Raw genomic sequence first — 25,551 nt, 5'->3', positions numbered from 1 at the left:
ATGAAGGGTTTCAACTGCTTATTGTAAAAGTAAGATTCCTGGGGAAGAATTTCTAAATAGTTTTTATAAATAGCTATGATTAAATACTAATTTTAGACTACATTGAAGTGTTTTAGCTTACTTAAATATTGGGGTATAAAATCATAAATTTTGTCATTGTGAAATTAAAAGAAGAGATACGTCCAGTTATCCATACATTGACCTGTCCAGAGCTTACTTTGTACTAATTGTATTTACTTTGTTCCAGCATATTAATCCTGTTGATTGAGATAACTTTGACTCAAATAAATAATCCAGTCACGGGATCATGTGTTGTTACAGCCTGGTGTAGCAGCAATTCCTGTCAGATCTAAGTGAAAAGCCGAAGAGAACGTGCTCCTTATATAGTTGTATTCATCAGTATTTAGATGAATTTTTCAAAAAATGTTACTGAGTATTCTGAGTCCTCATTTAGAGGAATTCTTATTAAATCATGCCCATCTTAAACCTATGTTATCTCATTAAAAAAATTACTCTGGCACAAAATACCAGTGATTTCTTATTGAATCGAATTTGATTATTGTGACAGATACAGATTTCTCTCTGTCCTGTAATCATGGAGCATGTACTTTATTAAATGGCTCTTTTAATAATCTGTGATCTTTCTTGTCCTAAAAATGGTCTTGGTACACCATTTTTTTAAAATTTTAATCTTGAAAGTAAAATAATGTACATTTCTGTGGAGAGAATGGTACATCAGAAATTACTTAAATTAAGGCCTGAGAAATCTAGAATAAGAATAGCTTAGACACATAGGATTTGTCACAGTGACCTTCAACTGCTGTCAGTCTCCATCTCCTTTCAACAGTTTTGAAAGGAAGAGAGGAATGCATTTGTGCACTATTCTCTGTGAACATCTCTGTCCTTTTTTTATTCTTTACTTTTTTTTTTATCAGTCCTTTAAAATGCTTTGTTTTCTGGGGGTGTGTAATATCTGGTTCAAATGTTATCTTTTACTTTTCTGGCTTTTGTTGGCATTTCGCATATTATTATTCTTGTCGGTAGTGCCTCAAGTCAAAAAACATCCCTGCCTCTTAACATATGTCTGTGAGCAAATGAAATGGGGTAGCACATACTGGGCATTTTCACTTTTAAAGCAAAGTTATAATATGAATAGCGTATGTGTGTATATACACATACACACATATGTTTTTATATGTGCCTTTTTTTATAATTATAAAATGTGCAGAAATCAGATACATTTTTATACCACTGTCCTTAATAGTTAGTGAATCAATCTCTGAACTGATGTGAATGTTTTGAGGGTAGAGTGCTTAGTGAAAGTGATACTGTGCTTTTTTTCTTTTTTTTTCTAAATTTTTTAAGTGTTTATTTTTGAGACAGAGACAGAGCATGAGTGGGGGAGCAAAGAGAGTAGGAGACACAGAATCCAAAGCAGGCCCCAGGCTACAGCCTGTCAGCACAGAGCCCGACGCAGGGCTCGAACTCACAAACTATGAGATCATGACCTGAGCCGAAGTCAGACGCCCAACCAACTGAGCCACCCAACCGCCCCGATATTGGCCTTTTTTCAAGACAGATGATGTGCAGATTGGTTCCTTTGAGTTTCAGACCTGATCCTTGATTCTGTATTTAAGGAAGCATAGCTTAAAGTATCTGCGATTAATACCAGAAACTGTGTGGGGAAAAGTATTGTTTCTATTTCAGATATATAGAAAGGGGAGGAATCGTTGAGGAGAAAATGAGAGAGAGAGAGAGAGATTTGTTTCTAGGACATCTGGGTAATGATCAAAGAATGTGAAATTTAAAAATGAGAGCTGAGGAGGCAATCCATGAGATTCAAACTCTGGCAGTTTTTTTGTAATTTGTAGTTGGAATTCTTTGGGTTAAAAATAACAGATTATCGCTACCCCCATTTTATCCTTTTATGTTGGTTAATTTTACTTTCGGTTCTGTGCTAGTATACAAAAAAAAAAAAATGTTGGTTTAGAAACAGATTTTATAAAGAGGAAAAATGCAGAGGGAAAGCCCAGCGTATGTCAAGTCTTTGATTCCCTTCCTAACATTTCTTTAGTGCTTATCCCACTTGGTCTTCATGGCTCCTTATTTTCTAACTTAGTTTTTTATGTGCACCTCCTAAGGCTTTTCTGCTGAGCTGTCACCATACTTTTCCTTCCCTTAACTTTCTCTTCTTTCTTTCTTAATCATCTGCTATAATCTTTTTACTTTTTGAGGAATTTTTCCAAATAGAGTCTTTTTTTTTTAATTTTTTAACATATTTATTTATTATTGAGAGACAGAGTGACACAGTGTGTGAGCAGGGGAGGGGTAGAGAGAGGGGGAGACACAGAATCTGAAGCAGGCTCCAGGCTCTGAGCTGTCAGCACAGAGCCCGACACAGGGCTCGAACTCATGAACTGTGAGATCATGACCTGAGCTGAAGTTGGTCGCCTAACCAACTGAGCCACCCAGGTGCCCCTACACAGAGTCTGTTTTAACAGTAGATGGCGCTGTCAGTGTCAACTGCCCCCCCCCCCCCCCCCCCCCCGGCGCCTTTTCTGTAGAAGGCACTTCTAAACACCAAAAGCTCAAATAATGAAGAATATAGAAAATGCTAGGTAGCATGTTGAAGAGCACACAAGTTTGTGGTGTATTGCATAATTTTGTCATAATATATGGTTGTCAAAGGTGATATGTACATATTAAATAGATTACTTAAGGGGTAGGGGCCTCTGAGGGCTCACCTGCTTTTGTGACGATTTTCACTTAATAAAATAAAATGTATGTTTGTCTTACTAAGTCACAGTAGAGGAAAAGGCAACTTTAAAAAGCAGTTTTCTTTTAAGATGGTTTCCAAACATTGGGACAAATAAGGAATTTTTAAAAGACATCAAAATCATGATACAACAAATTGAGTGTATGTTCATATGTAGAGAATGCAGTAGAACGTTAATTTTCAAGGCAGTCTCCAAGGTGTGGTGTTCCTGACCCGCCCCCCCCCCCCCCCCCCCAGTCCATCAACTCCCTCATTAGAGTGGCTCCAGATTTCTCTCTTTTCCATAAATTAAACAAAATCTGGATCACTGGAAGTCTTTGATTATAAGCAGAAACAGTTCTGGCTTACTCCAGCAGAAAAGGCAGTTACTGGAAAGTTATGGCAGAGACCATGTCTCCCAGAATTCATTCTTCCATTCTTTTTAGTAATGGGATTCACCAAGTTTTTAGCTCAGCCCATGGTCTTCCAGCTACCACATTTCTCAGCCTTCCTTGCAGCTAGTATGGCTGTTGTACTAAGTTCAGGTCAGTAGGACGGAAGTGGAAGTGTGTGTGGAACTTTTAGATTTTGAGGTCTTTTCAAACGGTGGTAGGTGGCAATGAGTTTAGTAACCAGTATTACTTGCCCATTTGCCTCTGGAGTATTTCGTGAGGGAGAAATTAACTTTCAGCTTATTTTATTTTATTTTTTTAATTTCTTTTCATGTTTATTTTTGAGAGACAGAGAAAGATAGACAGAGCGTGAGCAGGGGAGGGTCAGAGAGAAAGGGAGATACAGAATCTGAAGCAGACTCCAGGCTCTGAGCTGTCAGCACAGAGCCCGATGCAGGGCCTGAACCCACAAACCGTGAGATCATGACCTGAGCCGAAGGTGGATGCTTAACTGAACGAGTCACCCAGGTGCCCGTAACTTTCAGCTTATTTAAGCAACTTATTTTTGGTTTTCCTATTCTGTGCCCTAACTAATACAGATGGATACTGAATAGGTCTGAAAAAGGATGAAAGGCTAGAAAAACCTTGGTTGGAAAGAGGTAGGTACAGCAGAAGACTAGGTGGGTAGGTTCACAGCTACCTGAAAGTTGAAGCCGCAGGAAAGTTTAAGATATTCCTGTCGCTCCACTGGACCCTGGGATACCACCACTGGCATACTTACTGTGGACACTACATGCTTCAGGCATGGATAGAAAGAATTCTAAATTGTTCTCACATCTTTGTATCACTTGTGAAGATTTCAAGTCCTGTTTATTAGCATCTGTTTGGCTAATGCTGGGTCTTACTCATACCTTGGCTACCTGGAGATACATAAATAGAGAATTTAACTTTTCTGATTTGTGTAGTGTGAAGGGATCCTGTGTCTGAACAAAATTCACACAATGAAACATTTCCCCAAACAGGAAGGGGGGGGTTTGAAATGATTGGAGTCTCTCAAACAAATAAAAAGTCGAAGTAAAATATTTTTAAGTGTAGATTATTGCCATAAGTGACAAGGAGTGTGCTAAGTTGTTCTCTTATGTGTGTTCAGAAAAGCTTTGCAACGTGGAATAGATGGTGGGAGTAGACAGGTTAAAAAGATAAACCCGCAGGCTTTAGCATCTTTTTTTCCTAATACGCTACGTAAGACATTTTTGCCCCTGTTTTATAGAGATGAAAAATAGGTCACCATCTTTGTATATAAGACCATTACTTAACCATTTAAAAGTTGTTCCCAGGGTGCCTGGGTGGCTGAGTCGGTTGAGTGTTCAGCTTCGCTCAGGTCATGATCTCATGGTTTGTGAGTTTGAGCCCCACATTGGGCTCTCTGCTATCAGTAGGAGCCCGCTTCAGATCCTCTGTCCCCACCCTGCACTCTGTGTCCCTCCCTCTCCTCTGCACCCCTGCGCACTCTCTCTGAAAAATAAATAAGCATTAAAAAAAACAACTGGGGTGCTTGGATGGCTCAGTTGGTTAAGTGTCTGACTTCAGCTCAGGTCATGATCTTGTGGTTTGTGGGTTCGAGCCTTGTGTCAGGTTCTGTGCTGACAGCTCAGAACCTGGAGCCTGCTTCAGATTCTGTGCCTCCCTCTCTCTCTGCTTCTCCCCAGCTCATGCTCTGTCTCTGTTGCCTCTCAAAAATAAAATTTTTTTTTAACGTTTATTTATTTTTGAGACAGAGAGAGACAGAGCATGAACAGGGGAGGGTCAGAGAGAGGGAGACGCAGAATCTGAAACAGGCTCCAGGCTCTGAGCTGTCAGCACAGAGCCCGACGTGGGGCTCGAACTCACGGACTGCGATATCATGACCTGAGCCGAAGTCGGCTGCTTAATCGACTGAGCCACCAAGGGGCCCCTCAAAAATAAATAAACGTAAAAAAAAAATTAAAAAAAATTGTTCCTGTGATGTTCCTTTCCTATTCCACAATGTCCTCCTTAATCCTATTGTTCCAGCCTTTTAAATGTTTTTTAGGATATTCTTTATGTTTTCAGTATTCTTTTTCAGTTCAGTTCAGACATAGTTCTAATGTAAGGATTGGAGTTTGTTGTTTTAAGCCTTTAAATTTTTGATTAAAAGATAATATCTAAATATATAAATCATGTAATTTCATAGTTTTTTATAATGCCTCTGATTATTTAAAGTCATACTCTATTTGGACTTCTTTCAGTTTCTTTCATGCTTCTTTGTCCCTTAGTATTTCAAGGCCTTTCTTATTTTAGAACTTCATGCTAGAACACCTCACCCCATTAACCTTTTAAGACCAGGTCAGATACTCCTGTTATATGTTTTCATAGAATTCTACCTTTTTAATTTATAGTATTTATCTCATTTTTGTTTGTGTGATGTTTTGATTTTCTTTCCTATTGGAGTGTAAGCTCCATGAAGTGAAAAATGATTATGTTTAGATCACCTTTGCGTGTCCCCCAGTACATATTATAGAGCTTGACATGTAGTAGGCATTCAAGTTTTTTGTTGTTGGCTGAATGAATGAATTAGAAATGTATTAGTTTGCTAGTTTAATGATATGTGGACATTCAAGTATGAATGTTTTAGAAGACTAGTACTACAATAAGTTATGTAATTTACTTGATTTATAAAAAGTAATTTTAAATATTAACAACAACTGAATTTGAGCATGTGGTTCTTGGATTCTATTTTCTGCAATCCTTTGGCTTTAGATTTTAACATTTGCCAGTGGGTGGCGGTATTGACTATCAGAACATACACTTAAACTACATGGCTTTGTTCAACTTGTAAAAATTTGATAATTTTGTTTTAGAAAAATATAAAATATTTTAAACTCATGAACATTTTATTGTGGAGTTTTTTTTTTTCTGGGTTAGTCATGTAACATACTAGGATATGCTCAGTTACTTTAGGATAGTATATGAGTAATATGAGAGCATAGGTTGCACCTTGAAGAAATTCACAGGATAGCTTACATTTGCCTTTACATTTAATAATAATAAACATGATCTCTCTACTTTATTTAACTTTAGTGATAGTGTATTAGATTAAATTCTTTTAGTTCATTCTTCCCAATTGCAAAATCAACAGATTCTATTTTTTGCAAGTCAATAAAAGCAAAGGTAGCACTGAGAATGTATATATAACAAGATTTATTAACTAATTCATTTATGTAACAATTTTTTTTTGAGCTTCTAAGTGCTAGGCACTATTCTATGTCTTAAGGATACATTGTGGAACAAAGAAGACAAGGATCCTTGTGGAGCTGACATTTCAAGCTAGGAGAGACAGATTACAGAGTGATCCAGAGTGGCTGCACCAGCTTGCATTCCCACCAACAATGCAAAAGAGATCCTCTTTCTCCGCATCCTCGCCAACATCTGTTGTTGCCTGAGTTGTTAATGTTAGCCATTCTGACAGGTGTCAGGTGGTATCTCATTGTGGTTTTGATTTGTATTTCCCTGATGATGAGTGATGTTGAGCATTTTTTCATGTGTCGGTTGGCCATCTGGATGTCTTCTTCAGAGAAGTGTCTACTCATGTCTTTTGCCCATTTCTTCACTGGATTATTTGTTTTTTGGGTGTTGAGTTTGATACGTTCTTTATAGATTTTGGATACTAACCCTTTATCTGATATGTTGTTTGCAAATATCTTCTCCCATTCTGTCAGTTGCCTTTTAGTTTTGCTGATTGTTTCCTTTGCTGTGCAGAAGCTTTTTATTTTGATGAGGTCCCAGTTGAGTAAGAAGTTGCTGCAGGCAAGATCAAAGAGGTTTTTGCCTGCCTGCTTTCTCCTCGAGGATTTTGATGGCTCTTGTCTTACACTTAGGTCTTTCATCCATTTTGAGTTTATTTTTGTGTGCGGTGTAAGAAAGTGGTCCAGGTTCATTCTTCTGCATGTCGCTGTCCAGTTTTCCCAGTACCACTTGCTGAAGAGACTGTCTTTATTCCATTGGATATTCTTTCCTGCTTTGTCAAAGATTAATTGGGCATATGTTTGTGGGTCCATTTCTAGGTTCTCTATTCTGTTCCACTGATCTGAGTGTCTGTTCTTGTGCCAGTACCATATTGTCTTGATGATTACAGCTTTGTAGTATAGCTTGAAGTCCGGGATTGTGATGCCTCCAGCTTTGGTTTTCTTTTTCAAGATTGCTCTGGCTGTTCGGGGTCTTTTCTGGTTCTATACAAATTTTAGGATTATTTGTTCTAGCTCTGTGAAGAATGTTGGTGTTATTTTGATAGGGGTCTCATTGAATACGTAGATTGCTTTGGGTAGTATCGACATTTTAACAATATTTGTTCTTCCTATCCAAGAGCATGGAATCTTTTTCCATTTTTTTGTGTCTTCTTCAATTTCTTTCATAAGCTTTCTATAGTTTTCAGCATGTAGATTTTTCACCTCTTTGGTTAGATTTATTCCTAGGTATTTTGTGGTTTTTGGTGCAACTGTAAATGGGATTGATTCCTTGATTTCTCTTTTTGACGCTTCATTGTTGGTGTATAGGAATGCAACTGATTTCTGTGCGTTGATTTTATATCCTGCAACTTTGCTGAATTCCGGAATCAGTTCTAGCAGTTTTTTGGTGGAATCTTTTGGGTTTTCCATATAGAGTATCGTGTCATCTGCGAAGAGTGAAAGTTTGACCTCCTCCTGGCCGATTTGGATGCCTTTTATTTTTTTGTGTTGTCTGATTGCAGAGGCTAAGACTTCCAATACTGTGTAGAATAACAGTGGCGAGAGTGGATATCCCTGTCTTGTTCCTGACCTTAGGGGGAAAGCTTTCAGTTTTTCCCCATTGAGGATGATATTAGCGTTGGGTTGTTCATACATGGCTTTTATGATCTCAAGGTATGCTCCTTCTATCCCTACTTTCTTGAGGGTTTTTATCAAGAATGGATGCTGTATTTTGTCAGATGCTTTCTCTGCATCTGTTGAGACGATCCTATCGTTCTTGTCCTTTCTTTTATTGATGTGTTCAATCACATTAATTGTTTTGCGGATATTGAACCAGCCCTGCCTCCCAGGTATAAATCCCACTTGGTCGTGGTGAATAATTTTTTTAATGTATTGTTGGATCCGGTTGGCTAATATCTTGATGAGGATTTTTGCATCCATGTTCATCAGGGAGATTGGTCTGTAGTTCTTTTTAGTGGGGTCTCTGGTTTTGGAATGGGAATTACAATTTAAAGTAGAGTGGTCAGGTTAGGCTTTACTGAGAAGGTCACATTTGAGCAAAGACTTGATAAAAATGAGGGAATTAGCTACATAGATATTTAGAAGAACATTCCAGTCAGAGGGAGTAGTCAGTACAAAGGCGCTAAGTTTCTAACTTAACATGCTCATTGGGTTTGAGGACCAGCAAAAAGGCCGGTGTGCCTGGAATTGAATTACTGAGGGAGAGATCAGTCAGATATGAGCTTAGAGAAATTACAGAACAAAGGGAGATGACTTGGGGATATGGGGCTCAGGGGTTGTTGGAGTGATGGAGATATGTGAAGAACGGAGCCCGATCAGCTATGTCTTAGCGTTGAGAGGCATTGTAAGGATTTTGACTTTTACCTTAAGTGAAATGGGAAGCCAGCCACTGAAGAATTTTGAGCAGAAGATGATATAACTTGACTTCTAATTGAGAATAGACTGGAAGCAGAGTACCAGTTAATAGGTTACTATTATAATTATAATATAGATGAGAGGTGATAGTACTGGGGGCAGGCAGTGGAGGGGATAAGAATGGCATGAGCACTGAATGTAATTTTAAAGCAGGGTTAATAAGATTTGCTGATGAATTGGATATGGGAGGGGGTAAAAGAATGAAAAGAGTCAGAGTGACTTTAAGATTTTTTTGACCGTAGAGTAAGGTGGAGTTGTCATCAACTGATATGAAGAAGATTTTAGGAGGAAAATTAGTTTGATTTTGTATGTGGAGTTTGAGGTGTCTTTTAGGCATCTATGGGAAGATGTTGAAGAGGCAGTTGGGGTTTGGGGAGGAGGTCTGTACTGTAGCTATAAATTTGGGGCTTAAAATAGTAAATTGGAAACTACTGATGATACTTAAAGCCATGAAATCAGATGAGATCACCAGGAAGATGAGTATGAAAGAGAATAGAACAGACTGAGCTATGAGTCACAACACAGTTCATGGGATATTCTGTGCTAAACATATAGGTTTCTTCCTTATAGAAGTTTACCTGATGTTGAAAAACTTACATCCACTTATGTTATTGTCTGTGACTTAGACAAGTAGAATAAACAAGTCCTGTTTTCAATGCTAGCTAATTCTGTATTAGTCATTTTCAACTGCTCAGAACCAAAGTCTATAAAACTTTGTTTTAGGCCTTCCACAACTCAAAATAATAAATAAGTTGGAAACTACTGTTCTTTGTTTTTTTAATTTTAATTTTTATTTATTTATTCATTTTTAAATATAACTTATTGTCAAGTTGGCTAATATACAGTGTATACAGTGTGCTCTTGGTTTTGGGGGTAGATTCCCGTGATTCATCGCTTACATACAACACCCCATGCTCATCCCAGTAAGTGCCCTTCAATGCACATCTCCCATTTTCCCCTCTCCCCCGCCCTGCCCCTCACTGTTCTTTGTTAACAGGACGGTTCCTTTCTATATTATAATAGCATCATTGACCTAAATTGTGAGAACCAGATATTCTTGGAACCACAGTAATGCAATGATTACCACTCACACGATTAATTGTCCTACAAAATTAAAATATTGTCAGAACAGCTTGTAGACATTTAAAATGCCCTAAAATTCATGCCTGGCCTTTGGAGATTGGTTTTATGGGTCTAGAAAATGTTTAGAATACTTTGTGTACTGAAACAAAACCAGATTTTTCAGTGACGTTGGAAGATTGGACTCTTGCACTGTTGTTATCTTGTTTTGCCTTTTGTTGGAGAAACTTCTGATTCAGTACACATACTAAGTCATAAAGTTATTTCTGGAATGATTACAGTAAGTTACATACACCTCTCTTAAAATCTCCCTTCTCAGCATATTTTCCCTTTTCTATTAGCAATCCAATTTCTTTTTGAGAAATTGCCTTTCATTTAGTGAGAGTAGTTTTCATGGGATGATAAATCCAGATACCTGCCCATTCTATACTTGATTTTTTAGCTTCATTTTGAAATTTTCTGAATTTCTCCAGTAATTCCCATTTTCCTTAAGCTAGCCAATACTAGTTTCTTTGGCTTATAACTAAAGAAATCTAGTTGATATACTACACTAGAGATACTTTTAAAGGGCATTATATATGTTTGTATACAATATTTCTATTATTAGCTTTATTTAAAATGCCAAAAGTGGTATTTGCAATATAGTTATTGATAGAAATTTGGCTTAATCTGCATTTGATATAGTTCAAAGTTAGCAGCATTTATTTAATGTTTTTAATTGAGAACTGAAAAAAGAAAAGAAATATAATTTGGCCCTTTAAATATGTATCGCCTTAATGGTAAAATGTTTTTTTCATGATGGCTTAGATTAAATATGAATTACAAGTATGAGCTAAAAGTATATCAAGAAGAAGCCCAAAACTCTAGAGCAAGACTACTTTTTCCCCTGAAAATCCCTTACTTTATGACTTTTTGGTTTCCTTTCTGGACTTAAATGATATAGAGAATCTCTACTCAAAGTAATTCTTGTTTTTAGAAATCAAAGAGTGCTATTAAGTTATTAATCAGTAGGGAACAACTCATCTCCCTCCTTACCGGGGGAGGTAAATTTTACCGTTATGTTTTTCTTTCTGAATCTTTGTACATAATAATTACAGGTTTTCTAGTAATGTCAAAAATAGTATATAATTCTGTTCATAAATTTGGGTGATGTTTGGGGAGTTGCTGTTTCATGCACCTGAAGACTTTAAAATTTTATCTTTCTTTGTGGAAACAAAGTTATTTTATAAAATTCATTTGTGTAAAACAAATATATATTTTTTGTATTGGTTTCCACTATAAAATCAGAGATAGATTCCTTTAGAAAAAGTTTTCCAGTGCAAAATAATTCAAATACTTTGGAAAGGAAGAAAGAATATAATTTGGTAGTATGGAATACTTCGGAAAAACTTTAAAAACCTTGTAGTTCTTTATTTTAGGTTTTGTTTTTGTAATTATTTCTCTGTTTGATTTACTTGGGATTATAGGGACTTTTTACTTGTAATTTTCCCTTTTTTTTGACACATATATTTATAGTATCTAATAACACTAGGCTTCATTAACTTGATTTGCCTGAATTATACTTGTTTTCTTAATAGAATGAGGGGATTGACTTAATAAGAATAGGATTGCTATTAGGATGCTTCTAGTGTACTATTGAATATCAAGTATAATCTCTCTTTATCTTCTCAGAAACCCAGGCTCTTTCAGGTATAGTCTCCCTGGTTAAACTGAAGCTTGAAGAAGTTAAGTAACTTGTCCAGGGTTTCATACCTAATAAGTTGGAAAGCCAAGTTTTACTTCATACCTCATGCTTTTTTTTTAATCTTTAATATTTTCAGTTTATTTTGAGAGAGAGAGCAGGGGAGTGGCAAAGAGAAAGGGAGTGGGAGAGAATCCCATACAGGCACTGACAATGTGGAGCTTGATATGAGGCTTGAACCCATGAATTGTGAGATTGATGACCTAAGCCGAAACCGAGAGTTGGATGCTTACTTAACCCACTGAGCCACCCAGGTGCCCCATAGCTCATGCTTTTAATCTTTTTTTTTTTTTTTTTTTAGCTCTTAGGTTATTTTGATTCATTCATTCAGTAAGTGTATACTGAGGCCAGTCATATAGGGGTTGTAGGCCATGTTAGGGACTTTTTATTTTATTTGAAGTACGATGGGAAACCATTGAAGGATTTTGAGTAGGAAAATGATAGAAGTGGATTTATATTTTAATCATTCTGGTTGTGCTGTGGAGAGTTGAATGTGTAGGAAGGGAACCAGAATGGAAATAAGGAGACCGATTTGGAGACTGCTGTTCCAAACAGTCCAGGTGAGTACACGGGGGCTCGGTTTAGGACGGTAGTTGTAAATGAAGGAATTGGTGGTTGGTCTGTAGGCGGAGTGACAGGATTTAAAGACATTTATAACTGGTGAGGTGTACAGACACTTAGACACCAGCCAGTCAAAATGGTATTGCTTTTGGGCCTGAAGCAAGATCCTGGATGAGCCATGCTGTGCCAAGCATCACTGCTTTAGTTGTTAAGTAGAGAAGTGTTGATCATCTCAGCACAGGGGCTAGGGGAACGCGAAGGGAAGGCTGGGTACTTGAGGCAGCATCTACTTAGATTGAAACATCTCCATATTATACTAATTGGAAAGGCTGTACACCTGCACACCTGGTGAAGTCAGTCCAGGATTTGTCGATGGATGGATATGGAGTGTTGGGGGAAGAGAGAACTCAAGAATAGCTCCATGGTGTTTGCCCTGAGCAGGGCGGTAAGTGGGAGTGCCGTTTACTAAGATGGTAAAATGCTGGTGAAGGAGCCGATTTGAGAGGGAAGAATGAATTTTGGACATGTTAAGTTTGAGAGGATTATTAGACATCCAAGTGAAGATGTCATGGAGGGAGTTTGCCTTAGAGTCTGGGATTCAAGAGGAAATTGTGGGGCTGGAGATACACATTTGGGAGGGATCAGAGTATAATTCTACCCCCTATGATTACAGAATAGCCTTTCCCCCTCAAAAATCTCTCAGCAGCCTGCTACTGATGCCTAAAGTTACAGCATTAGAAATTCATTTATGCTCTATGGATTATTAAATGACATATAACCTGGAGGAGTGGTAGCATATTAAATCTTTATAAAATCCCTACTGTAATGTGAATTAGTTTATTACTTTCTTTTCAAGACAGCTGAGATGTGTTTACCTCAAGGAGATTGCTATATTGATAGAGACGGGTTAGGCAGGGAGAGTTGATGCAGTGAGGTTGCATAAGGGATCACATTGGGAAGTGGTAGATAGAGAATTTTTTATAGATATATTTTTATAAAAAAGGGAGTCTTGGAGGGCCTTAAATTGTAAATATCACCATTAGATTTTTAATGGACGGTGAAGCCGTTTGTGTGTATAAAGTTATTTGTTATTTGTGTTTCTTCATAGTTATTTGTGTTTTAAATTAGTATTCATTTTATAAATTTACATTTTAAATCATTTTACTATCGAATGCAGAAAGCTACAAATTAAGACATCTAACTTTCCTTAAACTTTTAAGCCATATTCATAAATCTCATTCTATTTATAAGCTTACTCATTTAGATCAAAATAATCAATAGAATTTGGCTATGGGCCATAACTTCCAATAATTGCTAGAAGTTACATAAGATATGGTAGTAACAAAGATAGGAAGAATTTTGACTGCTATTTTGTGTAGAAAATCAGATATTTTAGATAACTGAGTAAAATTAAAAACTCTTTTCTATATTAAATAAATAAATAAATAAATAAATAAATAAATAAATAAATAAATAAAGTTATTGGTATTAGTTTCATGTACCTGCTGTAACAAATTACCATAAACCTCATGTCTTAAAATAATGCACATTTATTAATCTCCTGCCATTCTGAGGGAAGAAGCCTGGAATCAGTTTCACTGGGCTAAAGTCTCTGCGTTGACAGGGTCACATACCTCCTAGAGACTCTAGGAAAAAGTCTGTATCCTGGACTTTTCCAGCTCCCTTCCTCCATCTTCAGAGCTCGCAGCACAGCATCTGGCTTCAGTGGTCACATTGCTTTCTTCTTCTGTATTCAGAGCTTCTGTCTTGTAAGGACACTTGTGATTATATTTAGAGCCTGCTTAGATAATCCAGGACAAACTGCCTAGCTCAAGATTCCTAATTTAATCATATCTTCCAAGTCCCTTTTGCCAGATAAGGGAACATTCCAGTGGTTCCAGTGATTAGGACCTCGATATCTTTAGGGGCCATTAGTCAGCCTGCCACAAACCTGCTCTGAAATATTTTGCTTTAGTGCAGTTTTCATAAACATATGACTGCTTTAAATGTATTCCTGACTCTCTTAAGAATTTTATCTGCTGTTGTTCTTTATCAGACCCTTTGCCAAGTAATACCTGGGTATTATTTGCTGCTCCCAACTCTGTGCCTTTAGGTGGCAGAGACTGTTTTTAAGTTTTTATTTAGAAAGAATTTCAAATTTATGGAAAAGTTGCAAGAATGAGAATAATACAAAAAAGCGTCCAAGTGCCCTTTTCCCAAAGTCATCTATTGTTAACATTTTACCCTATTTGCTTTATTATTTCTGACTTACATGATTTTTAAAAAATTATGTTTCCTTTTTGAGAAAACAAGATATAAAAATTCATACCAGTGGATACATTATTGATATATAATGTCCATATGATCTCATTAGAGACTGGCAACCTTTTCTGCAGTTTTTAGCTTTGCAGGCCACATGATCTGTGTTGTAAGTACTCAACTTTACTAGTGCAAAAGCCGTCATAGATGACACTTAAATGGATGAGCATGCTATGTTCTTTTTTTTTTTTTTTTTCTAAGTTCATTTATTTTTTTGAGAGAGAGAGTGGGTGGGGGAGGGACAGAGAGAGAAGGAAAGAGAATCTCAAACAGGCTGTGTGCTGTCAGTCCGGAGCCTGATGCCGGGCTTATACACACGGACCCAGACGGTGTGAGAACATGACCTGAGCCGCTATCAAGAGTCGGTCACCCAACCAGCTGAGCCATGCAGGAGCCCTGAGCATGATATGTTCTAATAAAACTTTATTTTCAAAAACAGTATGGGGCTGGATTTTGCTCACAGGTTGTTGTTTGCCAACCTGAATTAAATGAATTCTAAGTGATTTAGAATTGGACTTAAAAAATGTTTTTGACGGCAGTGTGTTCCTTAAATTTCTTGAATTACCAAGGAATAGTTCATGGTCTTTGCACTCAGAAGTAGTAATGTTTTCTGTATCTTATTAAAAGATTATGTCATTATCAAAGAGATAATCTAGACTGCTACTTAGTTTGTACCTGAAAAATACACTCCTAGCACGTGAGCATTGAAAAGTACTTTGAAGATGAGGGGCACTGGAGTGGCTCAGTTGGTTAAACTTCTAATTCTTGGTTTGGGCTCAGGTCATGATCTCACAGTTCATGAGTTTGAGCCCTGCATGGGGCTCTGCACTGACAGTGTGGAGCCTGCTTGGGATTCTTTCTCTTTCCCTCTCTCTGTTTCTGCCCCTCTCACGCGTTCTCTCTTTCTCAAAATAAATAAATAAAAACAAAAACCAAAATCTTAAAAAATGAAAAGGACTTTGAAGATGAATAAATGAATGCATGGGGTGAGTGCACAAATAGGAAACTGTATAGGCTAATGTTTCTCAAATCAGGTTCTGTTTGGAAGTTTAAAAAATTTGTGGTTCAAGATAACCTAAAACTTTTTGGTATTAACAAATTTAAGGCAAGAGATTGATCTCATAATTGAGTAAAAATGTCACTTGATTGCAGTGTCAGCATTCCTGTGGACTACTGATTGGGACCAAGTAGTATCACTTATTATAGGCTAAAAAGAATATCGCTGGAGGGTTTTGATGCTTTTGTGACCATGATAAAATGCCATATTGTATGAACTTAAGATTTATAAAGGGTAAAGGAAAAAAAGTGATGGGAGAATTATGTCAAAATAATACAGGTATGCTAAAGTTATGTTAAAAAGGTACTGTAATAGGGGTGCCTGGGTGGCTCTGTCAGTTGAGTGTCTGACTTCAGCTCAGGTCATGATCTCATGGTTCATGAGTTTGAACCCCATGTCGTGCTCCCCGCTGTCAGTACAGTCTGTTTCGGAGGACCCTCTGTCTCCCATCTCTCTGTATCTCCCCCGCTTGTGCTCTCTGAAAAGTAAATAAACATTTTTTAAAAAAGGTGCTGTAATTATATCATTTTCAACTTGGGACCGATGATTTACTTTGAGCAAAACAGTGTCACCCATCTTATTAGGTAGACATAAATTTTATTGGTTTTATAAATTTTTTTGTATATAATTTATAAATTTTTGTTGGTTTTATATTTACAAAAGAACTTCAAATAGAGTTTATATCTAGTTTTGTTTGAGTGTATTTTAGTTTTATTAGAATTAAAATGATTTATGAGCTCCTCTAAGTTTGGTGAAAATATATTTCCTTTAGGAGAATTCCTTCCATTACTTAAGTTTGGGAAACCTGATCTAGGCTAGTCTACATTTTACAGATGAGGAAATTAAGACTCATGAGTAATATCATGAATATGGATAGGTAAAGGCAGTATTTTCAACTTAAAGTATTTAATTTACCCTGCACTTATTAATAGTTTTTATTTTACTATGCATAATATTTTTTTCTGTTTGAGGACATTAAGTCTCCCTGATACAAATTTTGGTTGTTCTTAATAAAAATACAAAGAAAATATAATTTTTATTTTTATATTTGTCTAATGGTTTACACATTATAAATGCTTTCATCTTTATAGTCTTTTAAAAAATTAGATATGTATAATAACCTTTAGGGAATAGACTGTTATTTCTGTTTCATCTTTATAGATGAAGGATTGATGACAGGAGAGGTAAACAGACCTGTCCAAGGTCACACTTGCAGTCAGTGACCAAACTGGGATTTGAGTACATTGTTTTGCAGTCTAATATTCTACTAGCAAAAATAAAGTAAATATGAGATTTTATAGTATTTAAATCATTCTTTTAGGCTATGGTATGTATGTCTGGTATGTGAATTTTTTTCACCTGTAGGCATTACATTTGCTCTTAGAATTTTTCCTGTAACTTATATTTCAGACCATTTGTCATGCACATTATATTTATCAGTATCATGAGCATTGATTTCTTAAATTCTCTTAATCCATATATTTTGTTTCTATAATCTAAGGTCTTTGTTTAATGCATTGTGTTTGATTTTTTTTAATAGGTCCTGATTGTTCTTTGAATGTTCCTTCTACTGAATCTTACTGGATTCTACCAAATGTTAAACCCTTCAGTCCTTCTGTAGGTCGGGCTTCCCATAAAGCAGTTTTATATGGGAAATTTATGTGGGTGATTGGTGGATATACTTTTAACTACAGTTCTTTTCAAATGGTCCTGAAGTAAGTTTTTTTTTTCAAATGTTCATAATCTGTTTTTTTTTTTAAGCCAGTTCTTTTTGGTAATAAGGCCTATCCTAAATATTTTATTGCTGTCCAAGTTTATAAGTGGTTATATTAGTGCTAGTATCTGTTTGCTTCATGGGACTGATTTGAGAATATATGAACTCAATATATCCATAGTTAATTATTTGCCATTGTGCATATAGTTAATTATTTGTATTGAATTTCATTACCTCTCTAGAGAGTCCTTTTAACAAATTCTGAGTATGAAAATATTAACTTCAAATAAGTAGGGTACCATGCCTGTATTAGATATTATGAATCCTGCCACCTTTTATTTTTTGAGAATGAAGTGTAATTGCTTGTATAAAAATGCTTTCAGTGTGTTCTGTAAATTTTAATTTACCTGAACTTTTACTTTGCATTTACCTTAGAAGCTTTTGGGAAAAACAGTGCCAGTATTATAAAGTATATCATTCATTTACTGTTGGCTCAATAGAGATTATCCTCTGCATGATTAGATGATATGAGGAATCATATGATGGCAGGTTTATCTGATTTTTTTCAGCTGGTGATTATATTTTATTGACCATCTATTAATAGAATAAAAGAGGAAATAGAATAATTTGATTATCAATGTTTTCAAGGGTGATACTTGTAATAGTTATAACTGGTACAACTTGGGCATCAACCAGTCAGTCAAACTGACCTTGGGCAGTATAGCATAGTAGTGTGTACCAAGTTGGGTTGCCAGATTCAGCAGAGAAATATACAGGACACCTAGTTAAACTTGAATTTCAGATAAACAATGAATAATTTGTTATTATATGTAGGCCCTTTGCAATATGCAATATATATATAATTTTTAAAATATGTATTTTTGTTTTTGTTCCAAATATTGCATGAGTCATACTAAAAAATTGTTGGTTGCTTATCTGAAATTCAGATTTAACTGAGCATCCTATATTTTATCTGGCAGCCCTAGGCACTGAAAATATTAACCTTGTTAATTTGGGGGTTATAAAAAAGTCTGAGTTTAGGAGGACACTGCTTTAAAACTATGATTGACTATGATTGAAATTAAAGTATAACATAAAGTAAATTCTGGAGAGAAAAGAAGGGAAGAGTTATAGGTAAATATTTAAGTGAAGAATTAGAATTATGTATCACAATATATGAAGGATAAAATATTATAGAAAGAATTGAAGGAGAGTTGGTGGGATTAAATGAGTTGTTAAGGTATGCAAAGAACCTGAAGAAATAGTAAGATTTAAATGTGGAAACGAGGAGTAAATTAACTATGATTAATGAAAAGAAAAAGCCTATGAAAATAAAGTAAAACTTTGAATTAAATTGTGATATTTGCAAAGGAGAGTTGTGAACACAGAGTATAATTGTCAAGGAAACATGGGAATCTTAAGAGTTTGTGTTCTGTACAAGTTTAATAGCATATTTAAAGTTAGGTGATGAATATTGCTTTATACTCTCCTAAACTTACATATTTCCCATTTGAATCAGATAGTTTAACTTTTTATTTTGTCTGTAACCTGGCTCTTTTGCTTACAGTGTTTAGTTTTGTACTAAGCTGTGAGGTGTTAGATTAGAAGTGACCTTATCACTGTTTTCATAAGTTTGAGAATATTTTTATTATTCTGAATGTAGTTCAATTGTAGGTAAGGATTTTTCCCCACTTATAAAAAAGTAGGGGAGTAGGTAGGTAAGTTTTTAGAAGTGATAATGTCCGTCATAAGTCGATTTATCTCCTGTAGAATTTAATTGAGATATAGATGTTACATTTTAAGATGAAATTGTTCAGTAATATAAAAGTTCTATATTAGTGTATTAAATTAGAATGTTTTATAGATGTATATACATTGACATTTGTGAGAACTGACATGTATTTATGGGCATAGCAAACTTTTTAATATTTACTCTTTGCTTGATACTTGGGATAAATCAGTGGACGTAATAAATGTCCTTATCTTTATGGAGTTAGTGAGGAATGACAAGCAATTAGAAAAAATATATAATTACCATAATAGGTAAGTACACTGTAAGTAAATTATATGTATGCACATATACAGAGATGGCAAGATAAATAGGATAAGCAAATCACGAGTGCCTAAGAGGAGAGAGTTATAAATGTAGTTGTCAAGGTAGGCATCACGGGAAAGGTGATAATTGAACAGACTTGAAGGAGGTTAGGCATTGTCAGTGGACAATGTCAGTTATCTGGAGGCAGGGAAAGAGCCAGACAAAAGCCTTAATGTGGGAGCTACTTAGTTCAAGCAGCAGCAAGGAGGCCCATTTGACTTTCACCGAGTGCATGAGAGGGAAGCATGAAATTACAGGGATAATGGAGGGGGGGAGAGATTATGTAGGGTATTGTAGATCTTTTGGGGAGTCATGGGGATGTATGAGCATGCTTTGACTTATATTTAAGAGTCACTGTGTCTAGTCATGAATATACTGGGATTGGGAGGAAGAGTAGGACCGGAGCTTGAGTTAGGATGAAATCATCAAGGGAATGAATTTTAGGTGGAGAAGAGGACCAAGAACTGAGCCTGAGGCACCATATCACTAGGAGGTCAGGGGAAAAGAGGAGAAACCATCAGAGGAGACTGAAATGAGTGGCCAGTGAGGTAGGAAAACCAACGGTGTGATGTCTTTGAAGACAGTAGATGAAGAGGAAGGTTTGATTAACAGTGTCAAATGCTAATGATTAACTGGGTACAGGAAAATGGAAGACTGAGAAGTGGGCAGGGATTTGGCATGAGGAAGTTGATTTTAACAAAAACGGTTTTGCTGGAGCAGTGTTTTTAAAAGCTTGATTGGAGTTAGTTGAAGAGAGAGTAGAGAGAGTTGTAGGGAGGGACAAGGAAGAAATGGGGCAGTAAAGAAATGGAGTGATAGCCTGACAGGGTAGTCTTTCTCTTTTCTCTTTTCTCTTTTCAAGAGAAAAATTTTTTTTTATAAGTGGGGAAAAGTAACACCATGTTTTTATATTGATGGGAATTACCTAGTAAGACCAGAAAGTGGTGATATAGGAAAGAGATGGGAGAACTACTAGAGTGTTGTGGGATCTAGTGCCCCAGAAACACAAATTTAGTTTGTTAATAGCAGGTACCAGACGACTGCCAAGTAGGGGCCTAGGACCTAGATGCTAACAATGGTTTTTGCATTGGTAAGGAGCTATAGAAAAGAAAGGAAGACGAATGTAGTGGGGTACACAAAGCCTAAAATATTTACCATCTGGCCCTTCATCTAAATAGTTTGCTGAGCCCTAATTTATGGTAACTTAGTGGAAAACAAGTGTGTTGGGTGCAGATATGGTAGGTAGGTGGATGTAGGTAGGAGTCTGTGGAAGATATGTTCTGATCGATTTCCTCATTCATGCCATACACGTGTGTTTTATAACTCCAAGGGTAGGATATAAGTTAAACATAATCCTGAAGACAATTTTTGGTTGACTTTATTTATTTTTTTTATTTTTTATTTTTTTGTGAAGGGAGCTCCCTTACCTTTCCTGATGAGTTGAAGGAAGACAGAGAAGAGGGGAAATAATAATTGACAGGGAGCTTCTTAAACATTGTTCTAGTCACTTCTTAGCTGGGTGCTTTGTTTTTTACGTTTTGGCAAATTGAGGAAATAGGAGTGTAAAGCATGATGATGACAACTGGAGTTCTGTTAGATAAGCATTTAAGATTCATAGTTTGGAACGTCTCTTTCCATATCTGTATTTTTAGACCAGTAGCATAAATAATTAATTTTCTTTTTGTATCCTGTAATCCAATAAGTACCTTATTTTTAGAGAAGCTTCTATCTTACTAGATTCATTATATTTCAAAAAGTGATCTGTGAACAAGTTATTTTTGGCATAGAAATAATACTTCTTAATTAATTTATATAATGCTAAGCTTAGAGTGTGTAAAAGAATAAAAATGAATAAAGCAAATGGCCATTGTATATATGGAGAGAATTTTCTTTTATTTTCAAAAGAAAAAACTGGCTTTAAAAACAAATTAAAAATGCAGAATAGCTCACTTATTGTTTAGGCTAATCAGTTGGTTGAAACTGTTAAAGGTAACTGAACAAATTAATTCCAGTAATAAATAGCTTAGTCAAGTTAATGTATATTACACATTTAGGTGATTGAATTCTAATTTACCATATGTATATCTTGAATGAGTCTTTATTAAAAATTTCTAATATGGTACATGAAACTATAAGTTTATTAGTTATAATTGTTTTTGAATTTAATGAATACTTGAATATAAGTGAGAAAAACATATGCAAATTAAAAAACCAGAAATGAATCTTAGCTTATAAAATAATTTTCTTTTTTCACTTTTAGTTACAATTTAGAAAGTAGTATATGGAATGTAGGAAGTCTTTCAAGGGGTCCTCTCCAGAGATATGGACACTCTCTTGCTTTACATCAGGTAAGGATCCTGCTTTTTAAATTCTAACCATTCCTTTTTTTTGTTTGTTTTGTTTTGTTTTTAGAGTTCACCTTAGAGAAAAAAATTACTAAATCTCACGTTTATTTCAAATACTTAATGAGAACAATAGATCGTGGATCACAGTAACTTGCAATGTCTCAAACTCATACAGTATTTTAGTAAAAAAATAGATTTTAGTACAATTCTTTATTAAACATGAGAAGAAATGAAGGTTGAGTTTTTGTATGTTGCTTTATACCTAGTCATCATGTTAATCACTTTTTAAAAATTGTAGTAAAGTACACATAATATAAAATTTACCATTTTAGCCATTTAAAAATGTTTCGGTGGTATTAAGTACGTTCAAATTGTTGTACAGTCATTATCACCATTATTTCCAGACCTTTTTTCATCTTGCAAAACTGGTACTATAATACTCATTAAATAGTTACTCCCCATCTCCTTCTTCCCCAGCCCTTGGCAACCACTGTTCTATCTTTTGTCTTTGTGAATTTGACTATTCTAGGTACCTCATGTAAGTGGAATCATACAGTGTTTGTCTTTTGACTGGCTTATTTCACTTAGCATAATGTCCTCAAGGTTCATCCATGTAGTATTTGTTACAATATCCTTCTTTTTTAAGCCTAAATAATATTCCATTGCATGGATATACCACATTTTGTTTATCCATTCATCCATTGATAGACCCTTAGGTTGCTTTCACCTTTTTGCCTCTTGTGAACAGTGCTGCTGTGAACATGGATGTATATCTGTTTAAGTTCCTGCTTTAAATTCTTTTGGTAGATAGCCAGAAGAGGAGTTGCTGAACTATATTATAATTGTATTTTAAATTTTTTGAGGAAATTGCCATATTGTTTTCCATAGCAGCTTCACCACTTTACATTTTCACCAGCAGTGCACAGGATTCTAATTCCTCCACATCCTTGTCACACTTGTTCTTTGTTTTGTTTTGTTTTTTTGATAGTAGTCATCAAAGTGTGAAGTGTTGCTGTAGGTGTTCTTTATATATTCTAGATATCAACTCCTTCCTCAGAACAATGATTTGCAAATATTTTCTCCCATTCTGTGGGCAGTCTTTTCATTTTGTTGGTATGTTCTTTGATACACAAAAGTTTTTAATTTTAGCATAGTTCAATTAATTTAGCATAGTTCAGTTTCAGTCTATTTCTTTTGTTCTCTGGGCTTTTGGTGTCATATCCAAGAAATCATTGTCAAATCCAATGTCAGGAAGACTTTCCCCTATGTTATCTTTTAAGAGTTCCTAAAGTTTTAGTTTTTATATTTAGGTCTTTAATCGATTTTGAGTTGTTTGTAGTGTTAGGTAAGAGTTCACTTTCATTCTTTTGTATGTAAATATTCTGTTTTCCCAGCTTCATTTGTTAAAAAGACTGACTATCTTTTCCTCACTGAATGGTCTTGGCACCTACTTTTGTTGAGAATCATTTCATCATATGTGCAAGGGCGTATTTTTGGCCTCTCTATTCTTTTGATTTGTGTCTGTGTTTTTGCCAATATTACACTATTTTAACTACTGTAGTTTTGTAGTAAGTTTTGAAATGAGGAAGTATGAGACCTCCACGTTTGGTCTTGTTTTGCATGTTTGTTTTGCTTCTTCAGGGTCACTTAAGATTCCATATGAATTTTTAGATTATTCTATTTCTCCAAAAATGTCATTGAGATTTTGATAGGGATTGCTTCGTACTCAGTTATTTTATGTATTCGTGTAATTCATGAATTTAGTATGATTAAAATGATAGGCTACTTAACTGGTTTTTGTTTTGAACAAAAAAAGATTCATGTATTTTGTGGTGTGTGACTAGGACTTTCAAATGAGAACTGACCTATTTTCTGTGCTTAGTTAAGGAAATTTACAGAAGCAATGTAAAGAATAAACTGCTACTCTTTTTTTTTTTTGCATGTGCATGTTTTAAAGATAAAATAAAAACTAAGTGTATATATATGTGTGTAATATAAATGCTTTTTTCTTTTAATTTTGGTTTTTAATTTTAGTTTTTGATTTATTTCATATTTTTGGTAACAGCTTTTGAGATATAATTGATATACCATACAGTTCGCTCATCTAAAGTATATAGTTGAATGGTTTTTAGTCTATTCAGAGTTACACAACAATCTTTTGCAGATATGCATAAAATTGTAAAGTTGTATCTTCTGTTTTAGAACATTTTCATTACCTTACAAAGAAACTTGTAATCTTTAGCTATCACCCCAAACCTCCTCATCTTCCCAGCTTTAAGCAATCATGAATTTACTTCCTGTCTCTATAAGTTTGTGTGTTCTGCACATTGCGTATAAATGAAATTGTATACTATATGGTTTATGACAAGCATGCTGTAGCACGTATCCATATTTCATTTTTATGGCTAAATAATATTCTGTTTTATGAGTATACTACATTTGGGTTTTTCATTTATCAATTTATGGGCATTTGGGTTGTTTTCACCTTTTGTGGCTGTTATGATAATGCTGCTGTGAATAGTCATGGATAAGTTTTTGTGTGGACATATGCTTGTATTTCTCTTGGGTATATACATAGGCTTGGGAATTGCTGGGCCAAATAATAACTCTCTATTTAATTTTTTGAGGAATTGCCAAACTGTTTTCCAACGTGGCTGTATCATTTTATGTTTCTACTAGCCATCTATAAAGGTTCCAGTTATTCTACATCCTTGCTATAACACTGGTTATTTGATACCATTTTGATCATGGCCATCCTCGTCATTGTGCAGTGGTGTCTCGTTTTGTTTTGATTTCTGTTTCTCTGTTGACTAATGATGTGGGTCATCTTTTTGTGTGCTTATTGCCTATTTGTGTGGTCTGTGGAGAAATGTATATTCAGGTCCTTTGCCCATTTTTAATTGGGTTATTTGTCTTTTTATTTTTTTTTATTTTATTTTTTTTTTTTAATTTTTTTTTCAACGTTTATTTATTTTTGGGACAGAGAGAGACAGAGCATGAACGGGGGAGGGGCAGAGAGAGAGGGAGACACAGAATCGGAAACAGGCTCCAGGCTCTGAGCCATCAGCCCAGAGCCCGACGCGGGGCTCGAACTCACGGACCGCGAGATCGTGACCTGGCTGAAGTCGGACGCTTAACCGACTGCGCCACCCAGGCGCCCCTATTTGTCTTTTTATTATTGAGAAGTGAGAGTTATTTATATATTCTAGGTACAAGTTCCTTATCAGATACATCATTTGCAGATTTTTTCCTTTGTGAGCAGTGTCTTTTGAAACCTAAAAGTTTTTTAATTTCGATGAAATCCAATTTATTATTGTTTTTCTTTGGTTGCTTGTGTTTTGTTGTTATATTTAAGAATCCATTTACCAAATCCAAGGTTATGAAGATTTACCTCATGTTTCTTTCAAGAGTTTTATGGTTTGGTACTTACATTTATGTCTTTTTTTTTTTTTTTTTTTTATCCATTTTGAGTTAGGTTTGGTACATGGTATGCAGTAGGGTTCAAGTTCTCTCTTTTTCATGTTGACTATTTCTCTTTATACCATTTGTTGAAGAGGCTATTCTTTCTCCCTGAATGGTATTGGCCCTCTTGCCAAGCATCACTTGACTTTAGATGTATGGATTTATTTCTGGACTCTCATTTCTATTGACTTATATGCCTGACTTTATGCCTGTAGCATACTGTCTTGATTACTTTTCCTTCATAGTAAGTTTTGAAATCAAAAAGTGTGAGTCCTCCAATTATATTCTTTAAAAAAGTTTTTTTTTAACGTTTATTCATTTTTTGAGAGTGCAAGTAGGGGAGGAGTAGAGA

At 35.4% G+C, this 25,551-nt stretch overlaps 1 protein-coding gene across 2 annotated transcripts in view; it reads left to right on the top strand.

Annotated features, from left to right (window-relative positions):
- Positions 1–25,551, top strand: part of ATRNL1 (attractin like 1) — a 789,020-nt gene that overhangs the window by 40,974 nt on the left and 722,495 nt on the right. For both annotated transcript variants that reach the window (XM_030334763.1, XM_030334762.1), the window contains exons 6-7: positions 17,124–17,298; positions 21,653–21,740. In XM_030334763.1, coding sequence (XP_030190623.1) covers positions 17,124–17,298; positions 21,653–21,740 — 263 coding nt within the window. The remainder of the gene's footprint in view (positions 1–17,123; positions 17,299–21,652; positions 21,741–25,551) is intronic.

Source organism: Lynx canadensis, chromosome D2 (assembly GCF_007474595.2).
Source record: "Lynx canadensis isolate LIC74 chromosome D2, mLynCan4.pri.v2, whole genome shotgun sequence".
Lineage (NCBI taxonomy): Eukaryota > Metazoa > Chordata > Mammalia > Carnivora > Felidae > Lynx > Lynx canadensis.
Note: the sequence above shows the minus strand (reverse complement) of the source record. Positions and strands in the feature narration are given on the sequence as shown.